Here is a 26,269-nt window from a genome sequence, read left to right on the forward strand (position 1 = left end):
CAACAAGTCTTTCTTTTAAATCAGAATTATAAAGAGATCTTACTGTAATTTCTGCGATTGCTTTTGCATCTTTTTTATCAATACATCCGAACATCGGGTGTAATTCCATTTTTTCTTCTAAATTCACATATCATATAAAAATTTCACTGAATTATTGAAAGTGATCGGTTTGACACAAGTTTCATAAATGCCTGGAAGGAGAAGAAGTCTTAAAGTGAAGACAGTCATGTTTTCAAAGGATGTTGTCATCCTCGCAAAGAAGTATTCTCAGCTAGAGAAAGTTACTGGTGTAACTTTGAATTCCGATTTTCAATCTATGATACAAATACCTAAAACTCATACTTTATCAGATTGGCTCATTGTAAACGCTATAGATTTCTTTGAAAGAGTCGAACTTTTATATTCATCTTGCTCACTATTCTGTACAGTCGATACTTGTCCAATGTTTAACGCTGGACCTCATTATCATTACTTTTGGGAAGATGCGGATACACCACAGCCAGTGCAGCTTTCTGCTCCGGAATATTTTAATAGTTTAAAGAGATACATAAAGAGAAATTTCTCAAATCCAAAACTATTTCCAAAAGAAAGCGGAGCTAAACTATCAGAGGAAGCAATGGAAATCTTAAGAACAACATATAGGCGTCTCTTTAGAATTCTTGCTCATCTTTACATGTGTCATTTTTCATACATCTTAAAATTCAAATTTGAAAATGTCATCAATACAATATTTGGGCATTACGCTACATTTGCTCTCCAATATGACATGATTTCACCCCAAGATTTGGAAATGCTTCGCCCCGTTTTAGCTGCAATGAATATTCAACTTCCAGCAGAAGAAAAACCACAACCACAATAACTTATTTTCACTAAACAATGAATATTTTAAAATGATTTTGTTTTACTCACAATATAAAGTGGTATCCCAACGATAGAATCGAATGAATGAAAAATCATCGGATTTATATTCAAAAACTGAAGTGTTTGGGAAAGCTTTCTTCAGCAAATATTCATTAAAATGAACAATAAAAAATTATTACAATCACAATTATCACTTAGAACTTTTTGTAACATTGTTAACCATTAACTATAATTTTTTATTTCAATCGTTCGTTTCAACATTGTCCCTTAAATTAATGTCCAAAAGCACGTGAAACATTTATCCAAACAGTATATTAAGTGAAGCTTTAATAAAATGTTTATGTGGAAAGAATTTTTTACTTTTCGCTCCTTCATATTTTCATTGCAACCTTCTTAATTGTTGCGCATGCTTCTTTGATTTGTTCCTCTGAATGTGCCTGCGAAATGAAGACCTTCAATGTTGGCCATCCGGCCTTCTTATCTCTTGCCCTGACAAACTTTGCCTTTGCTAATGCGACAGGTTTTTCATCACTCATACAATCATCACAAAACTTTTGAAGGAATTCATCTTCTTCCTTAATTGTTTCCTTATGTTGGGTTAAGCTCAAATGAATTATTGGGGAAATTTCATCGCTCAAAATTTTGAAACCGTTAATCCCATTCAATTCATTTCGTGCCAATTGAATGTTCGAACGAAGCTTCTCAATGCGTTGTTCGCCATCCTTCTCAACAATTTGAATAGCTTTGGTTGCGGCTACAACGTTGAAACATGGTGGTGATGCGCTGAAGATGTAGGCGTGAGACGCAAGACGTTGATGCGCACAAAGCTCTTTGGTGGAGACAGAAAAGCCCCCTAATGATGCAAATGCTGGGCCATATGAACCAATTGAAACTTCGACATAATCGCGTGAAATGTTATAATGTTCGCAAACACCACGTCCTGTTTTTCCAACAGATCCAAATGAGTAAGTTTCATCAATGATTAAACGAAGGCAAAATTCTTTGCGAAGTTGAACAAGAGCTGGAAGATCTAATAAAGTGCCATCATTAATAAAAAGACCTTCAGTAATGACCCAACGATTGCATTTGCTCCATCTTGGGAATGTGTTCTTTGCATTTGCAACTTTTTCACGAAGATCTTGTAAATCATTATGCTTATAGAAAATTACTTTGGAACGTGTTAATTCGCTACCAAGATGACAAGCAAACCATGCACCATCATCTACAAATGTGATATCACTGTTTTTGATGAGGGCTTGGATGATTGATGTTGTTGTGGCAAATGGATAACAATAGTTGACTGTATCTTCAACCTCAAGGAAATTGGCCATTTCTTTCTCGACTTCTAAGTGTGCGTCCATTGTTCCGTAGAATTGACGTGGTCCACATGCACCAACTGCATATTTGTCAATAGCAGCAAGTGAAGCATCGATGATTTCTTGATTCATGTTCAATCCATAAAAGTTGGGAGTTCCAAAGTTAATCATTCTCTTACCATCAACTTCGATTGTATCGGAAGGTCCAGATGTAATAGTCTTTTCTGTCAATATAGATCGATCAATTTCGTTTTCAGGAAGATCAGGAATAAGAGGCTTTGGCTTCCATTCGGAAATTATTTCGTCTTCTTCGGCTTCTGTTAATTCATCTTCATGAATAGGTTCTGGTTTTCGCAAAAGGAGAATAACAATAAGGGCAATGAGGCCAACCTCCACAAAAAGATGCATTGGGGATTGAGACCATATGCTCGAGACGAAATGCTCGAAAAATGAGATAAGCATTCAGATGGTCGACGATAGCATTCAAAAAGATACAGATGAAAACCGTAAAATAACCGTTCGAGATTGACAGCGGCCGTTACATTACATAAACTTCCAACACACTTCACATGACATATTGATCATTCAAATCTGTCAACTTTTTCAGATATCTGAATTTGAACTCAAAAGAAGTGGTCACTTTTGGAAAAATGTGTTATGACGGCAAGTGTGCATCTGCATTATTTTTAGAATTTTGGATAGGAATGAAAATGTTCACAATAATATGTGTTGTTTCTGTATCATATTCTTAACTTAAAAAAAATTAATTTCATAAAATTTAAAATTAAAATTACTCGGAATAATCATATTTCGATATAAATATAGACGAAAAAATTATTTTATTGATGTAGTGTTAATACAAATGGCACTCCGTTAGTTTATTATTAAGTCAGTAATTTTAAAGTTGTTGCAAAATTTCAATACCGATCATTATCGATTTAAACACCAGACTGTAAGTTGATTGCAATATCATAACGGTCGAAAATTGTATTGAAATGTTTACAAAAAATGACTAAGATCAAGACAAATGATAGTGGAGCCAAAGGTACAACACGCAAGGGTTGTTATGGTTGGCGATTCTTCTGTTGGGAAAACATCAATTTTGAACCAGCTTGTTGATCATACTTTTAATAGATTTGAGCAAAGTACCATTGGATCAAATTATCAAATTTTTGTTGAAGATGTAGAAGACACAAAAGTTGAAATGCAAATTTGGGATACATCTGGTCAAGAAAAATTTCGTTCTCTTGGACCAATATATTTCAGAAATGCAATAGCAGCAGTCGTGGTATATGATCAAACATCAATTAATTCCTATGAGCACATAGAAAGATGGATCCGCGACGTAACAGAAGTTGCTGGACCTTCTACAATTATAGCTGTGGCTGCAAATAAAAGTGATCTAACAAATAACGCACAGGTTCCATTCAAAGAAGCTGAGAATTGGGCAAAATCCAGAGGATACATAATAATGCAAACATCAGCCTTGAGTGGTTTTGGGGTTTATCCTCTTTTTTCAAAGTTAGCAGAAACAATTGTTAAATTGCAACTTAAGCAAATTGAAATCAACGGAACTGATATTGAACGAAAGGACGAAAACAGGCCATGCGCGTGCTGACGTTTCCAAATTTATATACATATTTGGATTAATAAAATAGTTTTAGTTTATTTAAATAAATACTTCTTATGAACAACAAAATCTTTTGATGCAAAAAACTTATTTTTTTGAGGTTAAATGTGTAAGAATACGATGAAATATTTATAAAAAAATTGCTGTAAAAATGTAAATTATCGATTTTAAATCGGAATTTAAAAGATTTATTTATATTTTTCTATTGTGCATCAACTTAATATTGATTATTATTATTTGATATTTCCATTTAATTTGGTTTAAACCCAGTGGCAATCAATGTGAAGATCTATGTGATTTTTCATATTACAAACAATACTATTAGTAATGTAATTTTCATGAGAAAATTGTTATAACATATTAAATCTTGTAAATCATAATAATTTATAACATTTTATATTCAAAATAAATATAAAACTTCTCATATTCGAATTCACCATTTCCTCTATAATGCGAAACAATTGTAAATATCGTTAACGTGAATTTTATCAATAATTTATCATTCCGTGAGAACACTAAAATGCATTAATCATTAAAAGTAAAGAAGTCAACAATGCATTGAGCAACAATTCATTTCCATCCATAAAACATATAAAAACCATTTTAATGTTAATCATTCATATGATTTATTCTTGCATCAAAGGTTCAACCAACTTTTGTTCGTCATCATTTTGGTCATACTTAAAGAAAGGCAACTTAAACACATCGTTATAGATGAATGTCGCGAGCACGAGCAAGAAGAATCCGCCGAGTTCAAGGAACGACCAATTGACCCAAAGTTCGCCGAAACCAGCGCCAGCGTACGCACAAATCAATGTGACAATCCAAATGAACAATGTACGCGCGGCTTCAAGGATTGTTCGGTTGACTGCGGACGAATGTGAGGTGACGAGCATTCCGAACATGTTGTAGAAGAGAACGGCAAGAATGAAGAATATGCAGACAACAAGAACTTTCCCAGATGAGAAGAGCTGAATGAATGAGTCAATGAAGTTTTCAAGTGACTTTCCAAGTGGTGATGGATCATTTCCGGGAACAATTAAAGCAAATGGAAATCCAACAACAATCATAAGAACTAATCCCCAAATGCCTTCCCAGCCAACGATTTCAAGAGCTGGCATGTTGACATCTTGGAGAACATATTCTTCAGTAACGATTTGGGCGGCTTGAACAAGTTGGGATAGAACAACAAGAACTGCACCTAGAAGTTTCTGTGTGGCAGAGTATTCTGTAGTTTCAGTCGATTCGCTACTGGATGATGTTACAGCTGGAACAAACATTCCGGCAACGCCAATCATTACAAGAGCAACAATGGTGATGCAAATGCTAAACCACCTGTAGCCTGGGATCTTACGCTTGAGGAAAAGAATGGAAATGATGGCAGAAAAGATAACCATGGAACCACGAAGCATTTGGAAGATAGACACATTGATGTAAATTAAACCAAATGTCATAAGAGTGGAGGCAAAAAGATCAAAGGCTGCTGGAATTGCAATGATGATCCTTTGTGACCATGATGTTGATGGTTTTTTACCTTTCTTTTCTGGATCCCAAACTTTGGAAATGAAATAAGAAAATGCCATACCAAAGAACATAAGGAATGATTGCATGAATGGCTTATCAAAATTATGTTTAATGCCTTTGAAACCTGGTGATTCAAGTGTAAGCATGACTTTCATTAGGACGGATGTACATGTTCCGAAAATAAGCATGAAAACAACAGCGATCAAGTAGCCATAGTTTTTTTTGGGTTGCTCTTCCATCTTTTTTGCTAACGGTTGTTATGAATTTTGGGCTGGCTCAACTGAAACGATGGACGATGAATGTTTTGAGAAGTTCGGTTATGAACGATGAAAAGGGGTTCAAATCGTTTTGTTGACTTGGAAAAATATCATCAAATAATCGTATATCTACATTAAATCATTATATATTCGAAGTTTAAAATGTGTAATTAAGATGGTGTTCCAAAAAATTAAATTTTCAATTTGATGTAGTTTACTAATTTTGTATCGAATCCAATAAAATTTAAACTCTCATATAATTTTGTAGAACAATTCTTTCAAGAAAAAAATATATGTTTACCTCATTACTAATGAATTTCTAAGAATGAACAAAAGACATTAGTGTTTTATGGATAGCTGGTTCCACAATCCAGAAAGTTGGGTATTGACATCGTCATAATCTTGATTCGCGTTGGAACGCATTGCATTTAATAAATCCAGAATCATTGTTTGTCTTCTCTTCATCTCTGTAATTTGTGTAAGAGCTTCATCTACACGGTCGTCATCTTGTTGGGTTTGTGCAAGCTTTGCTTCAATTGCTAATTTTTTTAATGCCTTTATGTTCTTTTTATTTCTTTCTTCATACTGTTTTTCAAGATTTGCAATTCTATTTTCGAAGTCTGCTTTTTTAGTATTAATTTCATCTAAAATTGTTTTATTGTTATCATAATTACTTAATTCTTTTTTAATTTCTGTTTCAATCAACTTAGGAAGTTCTGAGATTTTTTCTTCAATTTTGATCATTCTTTCTTCAAGTGATTGAGCATATTTTAAAAGCTTTTGGATTTGATCTCTTCTCTCTTTTTCTCTTTTTGAATTTGTCTGAGCAGCTAATCTATATATCGAATCACATGAATTAAGTCGTTCTTCGATTGTTGCCATCCTTTGATTGAGCGATTCTATAAACGAATTTTGTGTAATTCCGATCGTAGATGCCCCTAAATTGGTTCGTGCTGATTGTCTCTGACTTTGTTCTAGAAATGAAGAAACCTGTTGATCGAATAATGTATCTTTATCTAAAAACGAATTCATTGCTTACCATGCGTTTAGAATTAATTATTGCAGCCGTTTATTTTAATTATTATGTAAAATTGGTTCTATCAGCTGAAAAAATCCACACAGAAGTTGTTGTAAAAATGCATTTAACAACTCAACACATCGAAAACAATAAAATGTAAAAATATTTCTTGTATAATTTTTTTTTTAATGATTCTAAAAATCTGTGAATTTTCTTTTTAAGATAATAGCATTTTCTCTACTATAAAGATTCCTTGCGAATTAATTTAACTATTTCTGTATTGCCATTTTCTAATGCATACATAAGAGCTGTTTTAAACATGTAGTTTAATTATCAAAAATTGTTTAAAAATTTCAAAATAATTATATGAATATCAAATAATATAATTTAACATCTTTAACTTTAATATCAATATCTTTTTGGTCAAGAAGTAATTTGACGATTTCTACGTGTCCATTCATAGATGCTTTTATAAGTGATGTTTCAAATGATAATAAAAAATTCCAAATATTAAATTGAAATAAAAAATTATATGAATATATTCCATTTAAATCAAATAAATATCTTTAGCATTAAGATCAATATCTTTTTGTTTAAGAAGTTGTTGAACTATTTCTACATAACCTTTTTCTGATGCATGCATAAGAGCCGTTTTAAATTTTGAGAATAAATTCCAATAATAGTTTAAAAACAAAAAATTATTTAAATAAATATCAAATAAAGCAATCATATACCTTCGATATTGATATCAATTCCTTTATGATCAAGAAGTAATTTAACTATTTCTATATATCCATTTAAAGATGAAATAAGAAGTGCTGTCAAAAATAATTTGAATAAATTTCAAATACTTTTAAAATATATCATATTAACTTAATAAATATTAAATAAAACAAGCAAAAATTTTGAGCATTAACATCAATTTTTTCTTTTTCAAGGAGTATCCTAACAACTTCAATATGATTTTTTTGAGTTGCAATAATAAGTGCTGTATTAAATAATGTGAATAATTTCTAAATTTTATCGTAAAATTGAAAATTATTATTTGAAACATTAATTAGAACAAATAAATATCTGCAGCATTAATATCGATTTTCTCTTGTTTAAGAAGCAATTGAACTATATTTACATTACCTTTTTCTGATGCAATTATAAGTGCTGTTTTAAATGATTTGATATATTTCCAAATAATAGATCTAAATAATGAAATATTAAAATAAATTTCAAGCAAAAAATACATATATTTTTTGCATTAATATTAATTCCATCCTTTTCAAGAAGTAATTTAACTATTTCTAAGTAACCTTTCATCAGATGCGTAAAGAAGTGGTGTATAAAATAAATCAAATGATTTCTAAATGTTGTTTCGAAAGATTTTTAGGATATTAAACAAATAAACATTTCTAACATTTACATTAATACCTTTTTGTTCAATAAGTAATTTAATCATTTCAACTTGTTTTTTTATAAATGCGTAAAGAAGTGGTGTATAAAATAAAATAAATAATTTCCAAATATTACTTAAATATTTTAAATTTATCTATTAAATATCACCATTATTTATATCAATTCCTTTTTGTTCCGAAATATATTTAAAAAGTTCAATATTTTCTGATTTTAATGCACTAAATAAAATATACTTTGGAATTGGATAAGTTTTAAGAAAATGTTTAGTAAGAAGTATATTTCCATTTTTTGCTGATAAATAAATTATATCATCACTTATTTTCATTCCATTTTCAAGTAAAAATGCAAAAATTTCATAGTTGTGATATTCGATACATTTCTTTCCTAAATGTTCCAAATCGTTTATTTGAATAATTTTATTTTCATAAAGATAATTAAATATATCATTTAAATGGAATTTAATTGCTGTTTCATATGCTTTTTGAAACGATGAATTGTATTGTTCACATAAATGAATTATTTCTATATTCTCGCTTGCAATTGCATATTTTGCAGCATTTGTTATATTAGAGCCATTTAATAATAGATATTTAAAACATTTAATTGATCCAAAAAATGCTGCATAATCAATTAATGTAGTATGCCAATTATTAATAAAATCAAATTTTTCATAAAGTGATGGCTCAATTATTTGGTTAAAATCAAAATTATTTTGTGATGATATTTCTTGAAGCTTTTCTATTTCATCATTTTGTATTATTTGTTTTAAATTCAATTCAATCATCTTTTCGAGAAGATAATTCCGTTCTTGTTCATGTTTATTTTGTAGAAGTTGTTTGATGAATATATCAATAATGTTATATTTACTTTGATTATTTTTTTCAAATTCTTTAATTTCCTGAATTAAATCAATGTATATATCAAAATCTTTCATTTTTATAGCAAATGATTTAATAATCATTTGGCTCACTATTATATCAAAAGATAATGGATAAATAACATAGTATTTGATAAGCATCGAATTTGCAGAATTCGTGATATTCTGTTTACTCAAACTAAAAACTGTATGCTCAATCGACAGAAGCATTTCCCATTCGTTTTGATTTGCATTTACTTCCATAAAAAGTGAATCGATCTACACCGCAGTTTCCGGTTTCGTCAAAAATCAAAAGTAAAACGATCGGTTCCGAGTGAATCGTTTCAATTGAGGCGCATTTTATCGTATTTTGCTTTTTCAGAGATTTTATTGATGTCAAACCACAAATTATGCCAATTATTTCCACTCAAAAACAATGTTTCAGACTTAGCTTTTAGTACTCAAAGATTTGAACCTGATAACCGTCGAGAAGGACGAAGAGACCGTTAGACCTCATTTCATTTGGATCACGATCATAAACAACATCGTTGATCATTTCCTTTACAGGGATTGTAGAACCGGACAAAGGAGCGTCAGAGCAAATTATATAACCTCCGCTTTGATTTGGACTAAAGTTGACTGTTACTAAAACGTGAGAATCACCTTTAACCCATTTCCATGTTAATATTGTATCCGATCCGGTGATTGTTTGCATTGTGAAGTCACCAGTCTTCAATGCTTCCATATTAAGGATTGAATATAACTTGTTATAGAAGTATTGGACTTTGCTGTTGGGTGACTCGGAAACCGCTCGTCGTAAATGCACATCAAGCTTCTTTGTCAGGCCATCATTTTGGTTTTGGAAGAAAAATCGAAGTCCTGGAAGAGTCAAAAGGGCGGCCGCAGCGGCATCTGCTCTCTCTACGTTGCCACCCATGTTGGCTATTGACCTTGGTTCATCATGATTTTCGGTGAAATGTGCAAGTCTCTTCTTATATGATAAATCTGTGTTGTAGACTGTTTGCTTGAATTGCCAGACATTACCATCTCTAAGGTTATCAAGAAGATCTTTATCATAGGTGTAATCAAAACCGCAATTATGTAATGTATGAAGAACATCACCATATGATTCGGCCATGAATATAAAGTTTGGATACTCAGCTTTAACTGCAGAGATCGCATCAGCCCAAAATTCGGTGCTTTGTTTGGTGTAGCCATATGCTTCTAATTGTCTTTGCCAATAACTCCAGAATTTGTCATTAAGGATAAGATGGGCCATATCGCAACGACAGCCATCAGAAAGACTGGCAATCTTCTTAAGGACTTGAATACGACTGTTACGGAATTCTGTATCCATGTAGTTGAATTGTGCAACATCAGTCCATGGAGAGCACCATTCACCACAGCCATAAGCAATACCGTTGGAAATGTAGATGTTTGGATCTGGTGTTTCACCTTGTGGGCATCTGATGTAAAATGATGGTGTTGTTGTAACTTCTGGTGCATCGATAGCAGAATGGTTTGGAACATAATCAAGCATAAGCTTCATGCCACGCTTGTTAAGTTGTTGACGAAGCCAAGTAAGATCTTCATCTGTACCAATTTCGGAATTGCATGTGTAAGAAACAATGCAGTATGGTGAGCCAATGACATCTTCTTCTGTCCAGCCTGGAAGAACTGAGTTATAGGATTGTCTGAGACCTTCATCTGTACGATCATGTTGAACACCATAATCACCAAGTTGCCATACACCCATGAACCAAACCCATTCATAACCTTTGCTTTGCATGTCATCAAATTCTTGTGTTGGGATGTCACGGAGTTTTGTGATAGATTTGCCATACTTTTGTGTAAGGAGATAGAGGTATGGGCGAGTGGAAACCTCAAGGAGACGTGGGTTGTCAGTTGATGCTAAAGCGCTTGTAAATAGGAACGCAGTCAGCATTTGAAATGTGACCAGAGCACTCAATCGATAACCGAAGATTGAAATTTCAATGTTTATGAATCCAGCAAACAAAAAGTTGAACCGATGAAAAAAGTGCGTGATGATAACCCACATTACCATTATGTGAAGAAAAACTTATATAACCTACAGTTTGTTTTTCATTTTGTCTATCGAAGTGTATTACAAATATATTATTTGTACAATGTAAAATGTTTGTTAACATTTAAATGTAATTATTTATTTCGAAATGATATTTTAGTATTCAAAAACTAATGAATTATTTCCAATTGATTAAATTTATGTGTTTCTCAATGCGATTTACGAAAAGTTTTGGCAAAATGAATTGCTTTTATCAAACAATTTTATTTACAAATAAAACACAGCTTGCTTTCTTGGAGGGTGAATTGCATCCGAAAGTTTCTTTAATCTTTGGTCAAAATCCAGTGATTGGATCATCGCTTCAACTTCATCAGTTGATACATCATCAACACACATAAAGTCATCTATCTTGCTCATATACTTTTTCAGCCTTTTCTTCTCATCCTTTAGCATGTCGCGCGAGTCGAGAACTGCAATAAGTCGAATTAAGCGTTTCGCGAGCTCTTGCGTTTTTTGAATAGATTCGCGTATTCTTGAAGAGCATTTATCGCATCTTTGCTCACATTTGTTGATTTCTTCGATTAGATTTTGTTCGCGACGCATTATTTGCTCTTTTCGGGATTTATGGATATCACATAGATGACGAACATAATGTGCATATGTGGGAAAAACAGGTGTAACAAATGGAGCAGGTTGGATAAGTTCTTGTGGAGGAGGTGGTTCTTGTTCACCATCCATGATATTTGGGAGTTGAATAGGATCAATTAAGATTTGTTCTTCATTGGATATAATGGGAGTTGGAAGACTAAATGATAATGTTGATTCATCTTCGTAATTAACATTAATAAGTTTTTGAAGATCAATGTAACTAAAACTAACTGGTCTTATCTGTGAATTAAGGAAAAAATTTTGTATAAGAAAAAAAGGCTTAACATTGAAGATATAAAGTGCATTAGAAGCAGAGAGAGAAAGCAGAAAAGATTCTTCAATAGTAAAAATAGCATCAACAAATTCTTCATCAATTCTTATCTCCTCGACTTCAATTAAATCACCTCCAACTTCTCCGAAAAATAACTTTTGATTAACAATAAAAAACAAGAACATTCCTGATGAAGAAGTTCCTGCTTTTAAAACGACATCATTAATTGGAGTTGGAAATGGTCTGTAAACATCGTTGGTATAAATTCCATCGTTTACCACTCTATGCACTACACCTGTTAAAGATTGTAGTTCGAATGGTTCCATCTGAATCATTTTGACTATGTTTGTTCGAATTAATGACTTCTTTTTCAATATCACAAATCAACAATTCCCGATTATATGAAAAAATTAGAATTGCAAAGTAGCATAATTAAAAATTTGTATATAAAACAATTTTGATTAATATATAAACATTTTACATGCTTAGATACTGAAAATGATTATTTAATGACTATTAATAATTCATGAAACTACATTCTCCGTTTTATGCAATGATAAACTTTTTTGTGAATTCTGCTGTATCGTTCTTTTTGTATAACCTTTTTGGTTTTTGAACCCTTTATTTTTTATAATATTTCTTATATCAAATGCTCATATTGCTTTTATCCATTTGTTCTTCAAAGTGTAATTTTAATAAGCTTGCTTGTCTTGAGGCGAAAGCTAAAAATTCTGGTAAATTCTTTGAAGTTAACTCTAGTCATCCAATAATGCATGCAGGAAACTATTTAATAAATGGGATTTCATTCACGCTTCGACATGAATTACGTGGGAAAGGAATCAAAGGTTTAAACGGATATGCATATAGCAAATCAAGTAAACTATTAGCGATTGTTCAAGATGAAAATCTCATTGACGAAAACGTTGTATTTGTAGATCCGAAAAAAAAGAAATTTTATAAAGTAGATAACTTTTATACGGAGAATAATGATGTTTCATATTATAACACATCTGAAATTAATTTACTGAGTGTATTTTCGAATATACAATTTGGTATTAGTGATCAAAATAATGTAAATTCGGCATGCTTCGAAATAACAAATGATCATTCAGGATTTTGTGATACAACAGCAGAATCCGGATATGATAAAACTAGTGATAAATATAATACTGAAACTGGTAGTTTGGGAGTAAATGTTATATCTAAAAATGGATATAAAATTGATCTAAAATCATCAATAGGTGTTTCTTTTTCTGGAACGAACTATATTAATGTGAATTATGATTATGAAGCTAATATTAGAGCTGGTTTGAGTTTTGCTGGTTCTTATGCAAATTTTAAGGATAAAAAAGAAGTTTTTAAAGAAAAAATCAATGTTTATTCATCAGCAATATTTGTATATTCTGTGATGTTATCTTTTAATATTAAAACTGAAATAGCAATTGGTTCAAAGGAAATAACTATGAACTTCCCAAAGTTAGTTCAATTTTATGGAGAATTAAAAGTTAGAACAAAAGCAAATGGTGTATATACAACATATAATGGATGGAAATATTCACCATTGATGCATGATTTTGATCCAGATTTAAATTTAGATATGAAATCTGAGTTTTTTGATTATAAAAAAATAGGAAAGTTTAGATATAAACCTTCTTTAACTTTTTCTATAATTGTTAATTTAGGAGTCGATGGTAAAAAATCGAGTTTTAAATTTGGTTCACTTTATGATTTAGATTTTAATTATGGAATAAATGAAAAGTGTACATTTCCTAACTTATTTGGATCAATTGATTGTAGTGTTTGGAATTATATTAACTCAAAAGGTTTTGAATTTATGGGTTTACCTATAATTCCTACTGTAACTAAATATACAGAACCTTTTTCTGTGAGATTTACATCACAAGAGAACAAATGTATGTTTATTGGTAAAGCTTCAAGTGAAAGTATTAGCTCTTTTATTTCTTATAACCCTCATGCTTTTGTTGTGGTACCTTTAACTGAAACATTTCAAAAAGGAGCTGATCATTTTAGTAGTTCTGGTTCAATTTATATAAATTCTAATTTAAAACAAATAATTAAAAAAGATTTTTATATCCAACATCCTCAAGTATCAAATACATTTGATTGGTGTGTTATATTAAATAATTTAGATTCTCCTCCTTTCGTTCATTTTGAAGCTTATATAACAAAAAAAGATTCTACAGGAACATTTTTTGCTATTTCAGAAGAAACAAATCAAATTAATAATAATATGAAATTAATTTCTCTTTCACAAATTCATTGTGATCATAGCTTAACTATATTAAAAGGTGTATCTTGTGAATTTTCCAAAGAAATTATTTTAACTAGTGATTCAAATATTTTTATTGTTGCTGTTAGTTTAAAAGAAGAAGGCAATTTAATGATTTTGAAAAAAACACTTGATTCATCATATTCATATGCAAAAATTGTTGGCTTTTATAGTGAAGCAAAGGGATTTGAAAATAATAATGATGTTGAACTTAAATATGAAACGCCAATTCAATTCAAAATTATTTATTTGGAAAGCAAAACCGATGACATCCAAAGCATGGATATCGAATTTTTGGATACATCAACGAGTAAAGCAGTTTCTCTTAAAACTCATAAATTATTTGTTGAAAAAAATGTAAAATATACAGCTGATGTTCTCCCTGAATTTTATATTCAATATATACCAAAGCTTTCTATAAAAGTAAAATGTTTTTTTCCACAAGCTACACATGAGAAAATTGAAGATATCCAAATTTCACTCAATAATGAAAACGCACCAGGGTTTTTTGAGATTACTGGAAGAGATTATGACATTAAAATTCAATATTTGAAGTATGTTCAACAAATTGCCATTGAGTCTGATCATGTGCACAAAAAAGATGATAAAATTATATTATGTCATGCCTTTGATGTTAAACCTTATACAGATAATAATAAAACAAGTTCAACAATTATTCATATGAAAAAAGGAGAAATATATGGAATATTAAAACTTCCTGAAGGTTGTTTTAGTGATAGTGTTGCTGTTATTGAGATACATGGATGTCAACCTCTCTGTAAACATGCGTGGATTAATCAAAATCAAGTCTTAATATATTATGATCAAAATTTAGCTACAGATAGTATGCATTTTATACCATTTCGTAGATACAAAGATGAGGCAGAAGAAATAAAAATCAGGCATTTAGCAAATTTTGTTACAACAACAAATGCTTTATGTGATTTTGATAATATTATGAGCATTCAAAACAAAAGAAATCATCCTTATGTTGGATGCTTAATTCCATTTTCATCACGAAATTTTGTTGCAAATGAATTTAGCACAAATAAAAATGCTCAAATTATAAGTAAAAAAATGAGAGTTGATTCTTCTGTATTGCTCTTCGCTACACAAGGAGATATAACCATATTCAAATCAACTTTTTTGTTCCCTAATACATCAGATGTACTTTTTATTCCTACTAAAAGACTCGAATTTTATCAAAAAAACAAAATACCAATTAAAATAATTTGTAATCATTGTGGGCTCATTATGGAAATCGGAAATTCAAAACCAATTGTAATTACAAGGAATCAAAAAGGTGAATTTTTATTCAATGTTTATCAAAATCAAAGAAGTTTTTATAAATTTGTTGCTATTTGTGGAGATTTTATTCTGATGTTTAATGGTAGTCAAACCTATTGTAGATTTTCTTACAATGTCGATCCAAAAGGATTATATCTTTTGAAATATGGAAGTCCTGATGGCATTTCAGTTAAGGATTTTAACCAACAACCTGAATTATTTAATGGAATTAATAGCCAAGTTGTGAAAGGATTAAATAGTTCAATAGTTTATATGAAAAATTGGAATGAAAGTATTCAGAAAATAAAATTAACGCAAAATGGAACTTTGATTTTGAAGGTTCATATATATCGATTTGGTGATGTTGAAATATCAGCAAAATTTAACAATGTGGATATTCCTTTGGGTGTGAAAAGATTCGTGGAAAGTCGTGAAAGATTTTATAGAAGCATTGGTATATCAGTTACAAATTGGAAAAGAAATATAGGACATTTGACTTTTGATGGGAAATTTAAAACAAGTTTAAAATATTTCAACAAAAATGATTTGGTTATTGAAAAAATAGAAAATTTAGTTGATGTTCCAAAAGAGTGTATGTCAAAAAAAACAATAGTTTTTGAATATCAAAGACCAACTGCTGCTGGAATAATATCAATATTTATAACATTTTACCTGCTATTATTTGGCGTATTTTTAGGATTCCTTTGGTATAAAGGATTACTTTGTTGCAAAAGAATACCAACAACAAATTTTAATGAATAATAAAAAAATGGGTTTGGTTTTTTACCTACAAATAAAAAATGCGTTGCCCGGGAATCGAACCCGGATCACAAGCTTGGAAGGCTAGCATGATAACCACTACACTAGCAACGCTTTCGAAATCTTTTCTTAAAGAAAATACCTATATATAATGTACACATCGAAAATGAATAAAAAATTCCTTCAAAAATGAAACTTATTGTAGTTACAGGAGGTATTGCATGTGGGAAATCAACGACCAACAAAATATTTTCAGAAGATTACCATATTCCAATAATTGATTCTGATGAAATTGTTCATGAATTGCAAAAACCAGGTAAACCATTTTATAATAAAATAGTTGAAAATTTTGGAAATGATATTTTAAATGAAGACAAAACGCTAGATAGGAAAAAGCTTGGTTCTATTGTGTTCAACGATCCTGCTAAGAGAAGAATTCTTAATTCCATTACTCATTCCATTGTTTTTAGAGAACTTATATTTTCTGCTATCAAACACTGGTTATTGAGACACCCAATTGTTATTATTGATATACCTCTCTTTTTTGAAGCAAAAATTCCAAAATCATTTTTTGATGATGTCGTCAATGTTTATTCTTCACCCGAAATTCAACTACAACGACTTATGAAAAGAAACCAATTTACCATTGAAGAAGCAACAAGTAGAATTAAATCACAAATTCCAGGAGAAAAGAAATGCGAAATGTCCACGATCGTAATCAACAATGATGGAACCGAAGAAGAACTTAGAGAACAAGTTAAAAAGATAGTTGACAAGTGGAAGGCATCTCCAAAACTTCTTACCAAGTATCCAGATCCACTTTTTGTTCTTTTTGTTATCTTGATGCTCATTTTGCTCCTCATCTTTTTAAAGAAATAAACATTTTTTAAACATTTTTCTAATATACGACACTGTAATATTTTCGGTTTGTTTTCGGAGAAAATATAATTTAATGAAACAAAATGATTTATAAATACATTTTTAAGATTCAACGACTAATAGTTTTTGGAAAAAAATTAATATCAATATACAGATTTTCTAAAAAAATTTTATCAATAATTTATAAATGTATAAGCAAAAGATTATAAGTTCATTGAAATTAGAGAAGCAGAAACCAAAAAAAAAAAAAATCTGAAGCGGATTGAAACCGTATTTTGGTATTCAAAATTAGACACTTTTTTTGGATAAAAACATGTTTATCAGACACCTCCAAAAAGTCCAAAGCATTATATGGGCAATAAACAAAACCAATATTCTCGAATCAGTTGAGTCAATAAAAAAATTATATGGTTCGAATTTTCCAAATTCTTTTATGTTTACCATATGTCAAATTATATTTTCATCATTTATTTCTCAAAGGAAAGATATTAACACATATATTCAATTTATGAAAACATTATCAACAGTGTTCACCAATAAATTATTTGATATTTTTGCGGATTTTCTTATTTCTATGAATTGTCAAGAATCAAATTATCTTTTAGGGAATTTAATTATAGAAAATCTTATCAATAAAAATACTGTGCGAAACATAAAATCTTTAACTTTTGCACCATATAAAATAAAAGATGAATTTAATGTATTAAAGATATCATATAAAAATATTTATAAAGGAATTTATAAAATATTTTCGGATAAATTTTTTGATGATATTAAAGAGCTATCAAAGAATGATTGGGAACTTCATAAGAAATTAATAAAAGAAGGAGTTAATCCAAACGAAGTTTCACGAATAATTCGAAATGATGAAATCGAAAAACTTCAAGATATATCATCACAAACGAATTTTGATTATAATCAAACAATTGAACCATCACTTTATGAAAGGTATTCATTTATTAATGAAGAAAATGTTTCATTAATTGATTATGCAGCATTTTTTGGTTCAATTAAATGTTTTAAATATTTGTTGTTGAATAATGCAAATATAGAAAACACAGGTAAATATGCAATTGCAGGTGGAAATCTTGAAATTGTTCATTTATGTGAACAAAATCAAATAACAATTGCAAACGCATCTGAAATAGCAATTGAATTCCATCGAAATGAAATTTTTTATTATTTTTTTGAGAAGAAAAATGTTAAAGATAAAGAATTAGTTGAATTAGGAAAGAAATGTGTATTATTTAATAACTATGAGATTCTTTCTTTTTTACTAGGAAAAGGTTTAAAAACAAATGATTTAATAACTGAATCAGCAAAAAATGGTAATATATTTCTATTTTTATATAGCGCTGAGGGGAATCAACTTCCAAAAGATATTTTAATATTAGCCGCAAAATCGGGAAATGCTGAAATTGTTAAATATCTTATCGAACAAAAAGGAATTAATATTAATATTAAAAATGCATATTTTTTGTTTTTAAGATATATTTCTATTTTTTGATGCATTAAAAATTATTTTCATGTTTAATTTATTAATTTGAAACAGCTTTAATTGTTGCTTCTGATGAAGGTCATTTTGATGTTGTTAAATTATTACTTGAGCAAAAAAGAATTAATATAAGTGAAAAAAATGTTTTATTATTAAAAAGAAAATATATTTTTAATATTTGCAATTTTGTTTATATATTTGGAATTGATTTAATTGATTTTTCTCAGCATTTTTGTTGGCAGCACGAAATGGCCATGTAGAAATTGTTAAGTTATTACTTGAGTATAAAAATATTAATATAAATTGTGCAAATGTTTAAAGTTTCTATTTAATATTATTTTTTATAATTTGGTGATCATTAATAAAATTTGGAATATATTTATTCGATTTTGGACAGCACTAATGAATGCTTCATACAATGGTCATACTGATATTGTTAAAATACTTCTTGAGCAAAAAAGAATTAATGTTAATACAAAAAATTTTTCTTTTAATGATATAATTTTTATTGAAATTTTTTAAAATTTTTTTATAAAAATTGGAATTTTTTCAAATGATTTTCTACAGCATTAATATTAGCATCTCAAAACAAATGTATCGAAATAACAAAATTACTTCTTAGTTATAAAGGAATCGATATTAATTGTAAAGATTTTTATTTTGTTTGTGTAGTGATTATTTTTCCAATTTAAATTTTATAAATCTTTTTTGGAATTTATCAAAAACATTTCGCACAGCAATTTATTGCGCATCTGAGTCTGGTTGTAAAAGAATTGTAAAATTACTTCTTGAACAAGATGGAATTGATGTTAATGCCGCAGATATTTAATTGTTTTATTTAATATTAATCGTATTAATTTTATGTATTAAAATAATATTTGGAAATCATTTTTAATATTTTATTCGCCACTTATGATTGCAACTGATCATTGTGATATAGAAGTAGTAAAAATACTTCTTGAACATAAAGATATTGATGTTAATCATTATGATATTTGTTTGATTTGTCTGATATTTATATTAATTTTTTGAAATTTCTTTATAATTTTTGGGTGTTGTTAATATTGTTTCGAACAGCACTTTATATTGCAGCTGAAGTTATTTGTTCAGAAATCGTTAAATTACTTCTTGAACAAGAAGGAATTGATTTAAATGTTCAAGATGTTTATATGTTTTATTTAAAATTTATTTTAATGATTTTATATTCCAAAATAATATTTGGAAATTATTTAAATTATTTAATACAGCACTTATGTTAGCATCTGAATATGACTATACAGAAATCGTTAAATTACTTCTTGAACAAAAAGGAATTGGTGTTAATGCTAAAGATATTTATTTATTTTATTGAAAATTTATTTTAATAATTTGATATTCCAAAATAATATTTGGAAATTATTTAAATTATTTAATACAGCACTTATTTATGCATCTAAAAATGGTTATACAGAAATCGTTAAATTACTTCTTAAACAAGAAGGAATTGATTTAAATTTTCAAGATGTTTATACGTTTTATTTAAAATTTATTTTAATAATTTGATATTCCAAAATAATATTTGGAAATTATTTAAATTATTTAAAACAGCACTTATGGAAGCATCTGCTAATGGTTATACAGAAATAGTTAAATTACTTCTTGAACATGAAGGAATTGATTTAAATTTTCAAGATATTTATTTGTTTTATTTAAAATTTATTTTAATAATTTGATATTCCAAAATAATATTTGGAAATTATTTAAATTATTTAATACAGCACTTATTTATGCATCTAAAAATGGTTATACAGAAATCGTTAAATTACTTCTTGAACAAGAAGGAATTGACATTAATGCTAAAGGTATTGGTTTGTTTTATTTAAAATTTATTTTAATAATTTCTTATTTCAAAATAATATTTCAAAATTATTTGAATTATTTAGAACAGCACTTATGTATGCATCTTCAAATGATCATACAGAAATAGCCAAATTACTTCTTGAACAAGAAGGAATTGATATTAATGCTAAAGATATTTATTTGTTTTGTTTTATATTTATTTTAATGATTTTATATTTCAAAATAATATTTGGAAATTATTTAAATTATTTTGGACACCACTTATGTTTGCATCTGAAAAAGCATCTTGGAATGGTCATACAGAAATAGCTGATATGATTCGTGCTAAAAGAAGCTAAGGTTTGCATAGCAATTAAAATATCATTAATAAATCTAAAGAAAATTACGATTTTATATATATAACACATGCTGAATCAACTTTTCTATACATTAATTTTTGGTTACACATTTCTTTTCTGTGAAAGGATCTTAATTGATTATTTTAAAATAATTTTTCAATAAAAAATTACAAATGTGATGGAATTTGTAAAACATATTCTCAAAATATTTTTCGAAATTGAAGTACTACACACAAAATAACATTTGGCAAATCAATTTTTTATTAAAAGAACTTGACACCACATTCATCAAAATTTTCACCTTGAATGAATTTGGCTTTTTTCTTTTTATCAAGATGTTGGATAGCTTTCTTCATGATGTCTTGGTCCATCATGTGGAAGGGTTCATTGATTGTGTCATCACCTTCGCGGAGTTCGTAAAATGTAAATACAGTATTCGTGTAATTATTTTTCTGGGCCCACTGGAGTAAAAGAGAGCCCCAATCTTCCGGCTTTCTCCATATTATCTTGATTTTTGTCTTCTCTGTGTTCATCCATTCAGCATTTTGTTGGCAAACTAATCTCTCTAAGAAGAAAATAGCATTTTCTTTACTTAGCTTTCTGTTTATTGTTTTATTCGTAAACAAATCAGATGTAAGAGCTTTTTCTAAATCAAGTTCTGTTTGCTTATGAAATTGTGTATATTTTAATATTAGAGAGCCCCAGATTTCACATTGCCTACGTTTAGTTTCCATTACTTCTTGTAAGGTCCAAAAAGGTGGGAAATTGTATATTGGAGGAAATTGAAACTGCTTTGACATTTATGGTATCTTTGTCACTTTTGTTCTGACGGTTATTTCAATTTCTTATTTAGATGAGTCAACATTATCATTTTAGTAGATTTTAATTATATTTTATATTTATTATTAATATATGTTGGTTAAATTATTTTGAGTTTTATACTTCATTTTATATACATAATTTAGAAATATTTTGATTATATTATTTTTCGATTTTTTCTGTTGTTATTTGGCTTTTAATTACACCAAAAGTGACTTTTATCACCTAATTAGGTGCGAAAATCTGAATAAAACTCAAAATCTAATATAATTATTCTGAAGTTATTATCATATATCAATTTGAAAAAAATTAATTTTTTTATAATTCCTTTTGAGTAGGGGTTTCATTAAAAGAAGCTTATTTACCAAACGATTTTTTTGAACATTCACAAGGTTGGCCAACGGTTTATCAGAGGATCAATTTTGCATTAACTATTGATTTCAAATAAGACACCATTACAAGCACAAAGAAAATCATTTTCTTTATTTCATTTCTGATCATAAACTAATTTGATATTATTTAATTTGAATATTGGCATGCATTATTTTCATTTTTAATGGGCTAAAATTATCTAATAATATGATCAGGTTTCCCCTGATTCAAATTTCGTTTTACCGAAATTTGAAAATTTTACATAATATTAATTCAAAGTTTCATAACAATTCAAAATTTGAATTAGATAAGATTTTGGAGTTGGAATATGATAAATCGTTTTCAAAATCACTTAAATTAACCAATTATATGTGATATCTAGGAAAAAAGTATCTTGTAAAAGCAAAATGAAACAATAGTTTATTTATAAACGACCGAAATGAATGGCGTATATAATTTGAGAGTTGAATAATTTTCATCAAACCATCGCATCATCAAAAATTTATTTCTTTTATAACAACGTGGCAACGGCAAACTCGACAATTTTGATAGAATTAATGCTAAAGAAACCAAACGATTTAATGTTACTTCATTACCAAATATTTCATTAACTAATTTTCTTCCATTACTTCCATTCCATATAAAATCGTGTGTAATTGATTTTATGGAATTATGTTCACTCATGTAAATGTGAAAAAAAGGCCCTTAAATGTAAATTTTTGCCCATTCCATCAAAATTCAATACCGATTGAAAAAAATAAAAAAATTGAATTCAACTTCGGTTTTTTAATTCATGCCCACTTGATCTATTCGATTCTGATTTGATATAATTTTTTTTTATATCTCCAGTGGAAATATTGCAAACTATATCAATATCCCGAAAAAATTAAGCTGTTTCGGGAATGTCGTAAATGCTAGTCAATTTCTTGACAAAATCAAAATTTGGTAATTACATTTGTAACAATTCAATTAAAATTATCATTTTTAATGGTTTTTTCCAAAAACAAATAAAACTGATTCTAAAGAATATGTTTTTGATAATAATTTAAAAAAAAAAAAAAGTTTTATTAATAAACTGTACCAATTAACCACATCTAAAACAGTATATACAAGCATTATTGAAAAATGTTTAAAATATTTTTATCTTCTGTTTAATTTTGTGATTCATTGTTGTGAGTATCGCTCACTCGTGGAGCGAATCTTGATGGATTTGTAACCACAAAATTAATTCAAAAAGTTATTTTTTCTTCTTTGTCCAGATCCTCCAATAATGAATAAATTGTTTCGAAAATCCTGTATAACTTAAAAACAGAATGAAAACCATTGAAAAATTATATAAACGAATATTGACCATAATTAGTTCTATATTGTAATCGTACTCAATCGTTGATTCTATTTCTAAGTTTTAATACATTATTACCAAAACAAAAACATTATAAATAGATTAAATATTACAAAATTAATCTCAAAACCTTATAATAAATATACATGTCATAATTTATACCCATATTATTTATGTAAAGTTATCTCAATTGATTATATTTCTTTTGAGAATATAAAGACTAAATATATTCAATATTTCATCACAACAACTCAAAACAAATTGGAAAAAATCAATATTTTAACTAAATTGAATTATTTTTTTTAAATATTCAATCTTCTATGTAAGTCAATTATTATCAAAATTGGATATCTTAAGATGTATAGATTATATAAAGTATATTTTAAATAATTATTATTTTAAAAATTATCCCGTTATTGATATTAGTATTATTTTTTTATTGACTCTTATATATATTTGTACATTGATATATTTTTGTTCTATTTTATGATTTAAATTGTCTACAACTAAATTTTGTTTTTTCTAATTTTATGTTAAAATATGAAAAACCCTTAAAATATTAAAAGAACTGGATTTTAAATTGAATGTTATAAAAAATTGAGGCAGTACAAAATATATTTTATAGTCTGATTTTTACCAATTGATATGAATTATTAATAATACTTGAAAACATACTATTAAGCCTTTTATTACCAAAGTTCACTTTGTTCTTCCTTTTGTTTTATCATGAACGTGAATGATTTTCTTGCATTTCTATTGTTAAAAATCATGATATATAAATATCTGAAACCATAACTTTTGATAGTTGCATATCCTGAATCTGTATCATTCAAAGCTTTAATCAAAGTGAACTGGCTAAATGTGATTTCATTATTTTTATGGAACCATAAAGAAGTCTTTGAATATTTATTAAATTTTTCATCTTCGCAAAAACTTTCGATAAGATTTGTTTCAAAATAGATCATATCAGGTTTCATTTTTTCTAAATCAATATAAAAATATGTAATTTCATATGGGTCTAGACATTTTGTATATCCGATAGTATCAAGTTCCTCCATTTTATTTTGACAAAGATTTCCATTATACCCTTCATTACAGTTCAAGATTCCATTTAAACATTTTCCATTTTTTTCATGAATGCAAGTGTTAGTTTGATAAAACTTCAATACGATTGGATTTCTGTGTATATCATTATGGGGAAATGGGCCTGTTAAAACAACTGAACAAAGTGTATTATCGCATTTAGGATTACTAAAAATATGAATTTCATAAATTCCAATTTTAACTTCATTATTATCTTTATAAAGAATAACTTTTTCATTAGTTGAACAATGTTCTTCTTGATCATTTTCAAGATGATTACCATAGTAAATGTTTCCATACGGATCAACAACAACCAAATCTAAATCATCATGTATTGGCATTATATTCAATTCATCAGCATATGCATTTTCGAAAATACTTAATTCTTTATAAAGAAATTTATCCATATATGACATTGTTACTTTAATATCAGCATTTTTATTTGTTACTTCGAAATATGCTATATAATGACTTTTTTTTTTTTTTTTTAAATTATCACATATACGAATGCCAAATTGTGAATCTTCTTCTACAGGAAGAAGTGTTGATAAATCAACAGATCCATGACCAATTTCATTATCTGGTGATTTAACACCTTTATGATTTACAGCTGATTCAATTATTGCTGCACGAAGAAGAACACCAGATGGAATTATTCTGTAGTCTTCGAAGTATTTTCCAGATGTAAAATATTGTCGAATAAGTGCTGCTGCACCTGCAACAGCTGATGCAGAAAGTGAAGCCCCCAGTAGTTGCTTCAATGTTATGATATAATGAATGAATAAGTTCATTTCCATGATTTTCATCTGCTCCATGTTGAGATGAAGCAACATGAATCCAACTTCCAAGTGTAACAACTTCTGGCTTTTTAACACCAGTAAATGTTGGACCAGTTCCAGAAAAAGAAGCAGCTTTAATCTCATTAGTAATTTCGGTATTTAAAATAAGTTTTTGAATTATAATTCTTTGGTCAATAAAATCTAATATTTTTTTATCATTACAAGCTATAAAGCAAAGCGAAGGGTTATCACTATAAAACTCATTTATAATTTCATTAAATAAATTTGGATTTAAATTATAAAATATAATTATTTGAATATGTTCAGATAATACATTAACTATTTTTGGAATTAATTGCTGTAAATCTTCATTATAATTTGATCTAATTAATCCAATAATTGGATTAGTATCATAAGGAACCGATACTTTATCAGTTAGATAAAATATTGCATGATGATATTTGAACCTATCAACTTTGAATCTTAATTCATGTGCATAAATTATATCACTAGTTTTATGATCTTTTAATTTAATAATAAATTTAACTTCTTCATAAAAAGTGATTCTCTTTTGAGAACCAACTGTAAGAAGATTATTATTTTCTCCAATTGTTATTACTGAACTAGGTTCATAATTCTTACCTTCATTTCCAGCAGAAGAAATAAATAAAATGTAAGGTATCATAGGAATGATTTCATGAAATCTTATTTTACACACAGTTTCACATTCGAAAAATGGGAATTCTGAATTTACAAAAACAATATTCGAATCAAACATTTCTAATATTTCGATAAGTTTTGGGATATTATGGATAAATCCACTTGGCAAAAATGCAATTTTAGCATTAGGTGCAACTCCATTAAATACGTTAATTTCGGATTTTTTCAAAGAAAGATTTTCCTGCTATAACAGATGAAGTTTTTTGTTCCACTATTATCATTTCCATATCTTTTTCATAAATCCTTCAGGAGTTTTTAAAGTAACACCCCTTATATTTTTATATACAGTACTAATATATTTAAATTTTCGATGATTTTCAATGACTTCATTAAGTTTTGGCGTACGTCTATCATAAAATAATGTATGTAACCAATCAATTCCTTTTTCAAGAACTGTTATTATTTGGTCGGAACCATCAATACCATGTTCTTCAA

At 28.3% G+C, this 26,269-nt stretch overlaps 8 protein-coding genes across 8 annotated transcripts; 2 read left to right on the forward strand and 6 right to left on the reverse strand.

Moving 5' to 3' along the window:
* Nucleotides 1–187: 187 nt before the first annotated feature.
* On the forward strand, nt 188–859 carry GO595_003208 (Mob1/phocein family protein; the record flags this gene model as incomplete). The annotated part of the gene is made up of 1 exon (XM_067916204.1): nt 188–859. The coding sequence occupies one exon, from the start codon at nt 188–190 to the stop codon at nt 857–859; it is 672 nt and encodes a 223-aa protein (XP_067777009.1).
* Nucleotides 860–1,232: 373 nt separating this feature from the next.
* GO595_003209 (Serine palmitoyltransferase 1) lies at nt 1,233–2,639 on the reverse strand (the record flags this gene model as incomplete). Its single annotated transcript, XM_067916205.1, has 1 exon — nt 1,233–2,639. The coding sequence occupies one exon, from the start codon at nt 2,637–2,639 to the stop codon at nt 1,233–1,235; it is 1,407 nt and encodes a 468-aa protein (XP_067777010.1).
* Nucleotides 2,640–3,204: 565 nt separating this feature from the next.
* On the forward strand, nt 3,205–3,795 carry GO595_003210 (small GTP-binding protein; the record flags this gene model as incomplete). The annotated part of the gene is made up of 1 exon (XM_067916206.1): nt 3,205–3,795. The coding sequence occupies one exon, from the start codon at nt 3,205–3,207 to the stop codon at nt 3,793–3,795; it is 591 nt and encodes a 196-aa protein (XP_067777011.1).
* A 638-nt stretch (nt 3,796–4,433) lies between these two features.
* Nucleotides 4,434–5,570, reverse strand: GO595_003211 (Integral membrane protein; the record flags this gene model as incomplete). The annotated part of the gene is made up of 1 exon (XM_067916207.1): nt 4,434–5,570. One exon carries the CDS (start codon nt 5,568–5,570, stop codon nt 4,434–4,436), a length of 1,137 nt encoding a protein of 378 aa, XP_067777012.1.
* Nucleotides 5,571–5,927: 357 nt separating this feature from the next.
* GO595_003212 (uncharacterized protein) lies at nt 5,928–6,470 on the reverse strand (the record flags this gene model as incomplete). Its single annotated transcript, XM_067916208.1, has 1 exon — nt 5,928–6,470. One exon carries the CDS (start codon nt 6,468–6,470, stop codon nt 5,928–5,930), a length of 543 nt encoding a protein of 180 aa, XP_067777013.1.
* Nucleotides 6,471–9,323: 2,853 nt separating this feature from the next.
* Nucleotides 9,324–10,814, reverse strand: GO595_003213 (alpha-amylase family protein; the record flags this gene model as incomplete). Its single annotated transcript, XM_067916209.1, has 1 exon — nt 9,324–10,814. One exon carries the CDS (start codon nt 10,812–10,814, stop codon nt 9,324–9,326), a length of 1,491 nt encoding a protein of 496 aa, XP_067777014.1.
* A 366-nt stretch (nt 10,815–11,180) lies between these two features.
* Nucleotides 11,181–12,158, reverse strand: GO595_003214 (uncharacterized protein; the record flags this gene model as incomplete). Its single annotated transcript, XM_067916210.1, has 1 exon — nt 11,181–12,158. The coding sequence occupies one exon, from the start codon at nt 12,156–12,158 to the stop codon at nt 11,181–11,183; it is 978 nt and encodes a 325-aa protein (XP_067777015.1).
* Nucleotides 12,159–20,982: 8,824 nt separating this feature from the next.
* GO595_003215 (Vacuolar protein-sorting-associated protein 25) lies at nt 20,983–21,519 on the reverse strand (the record flags this gene model as incomplete). The annotated part of the gene is made up of 1 exon (XM_067916211.1): nt 20,983–21,519. One exon carries the CDS (start codon nt 21,517–21,519, stop codon nt 20,983–20,985), a length of 537 nt encoding a protein of 178 aa, XP_067777016.1.
* Nucleotides 21,520–26,269: the final 4,750 nt, after the last annotated feature.

This window comes from Histomonas meleagridis (genome assembly GCF_020186115.1).
Source record: "Histomonas meleagridis strain 2922-C6/04-10x chromosome Unknown contig_20, whole genome shotgun sequence".
Taxonomy (NCBI): domain Eukaryota; phylum Parabasalia; order Tritrichomonadida; family Dientamoebidae; genus Histomonas; species Histomonas meleagridis.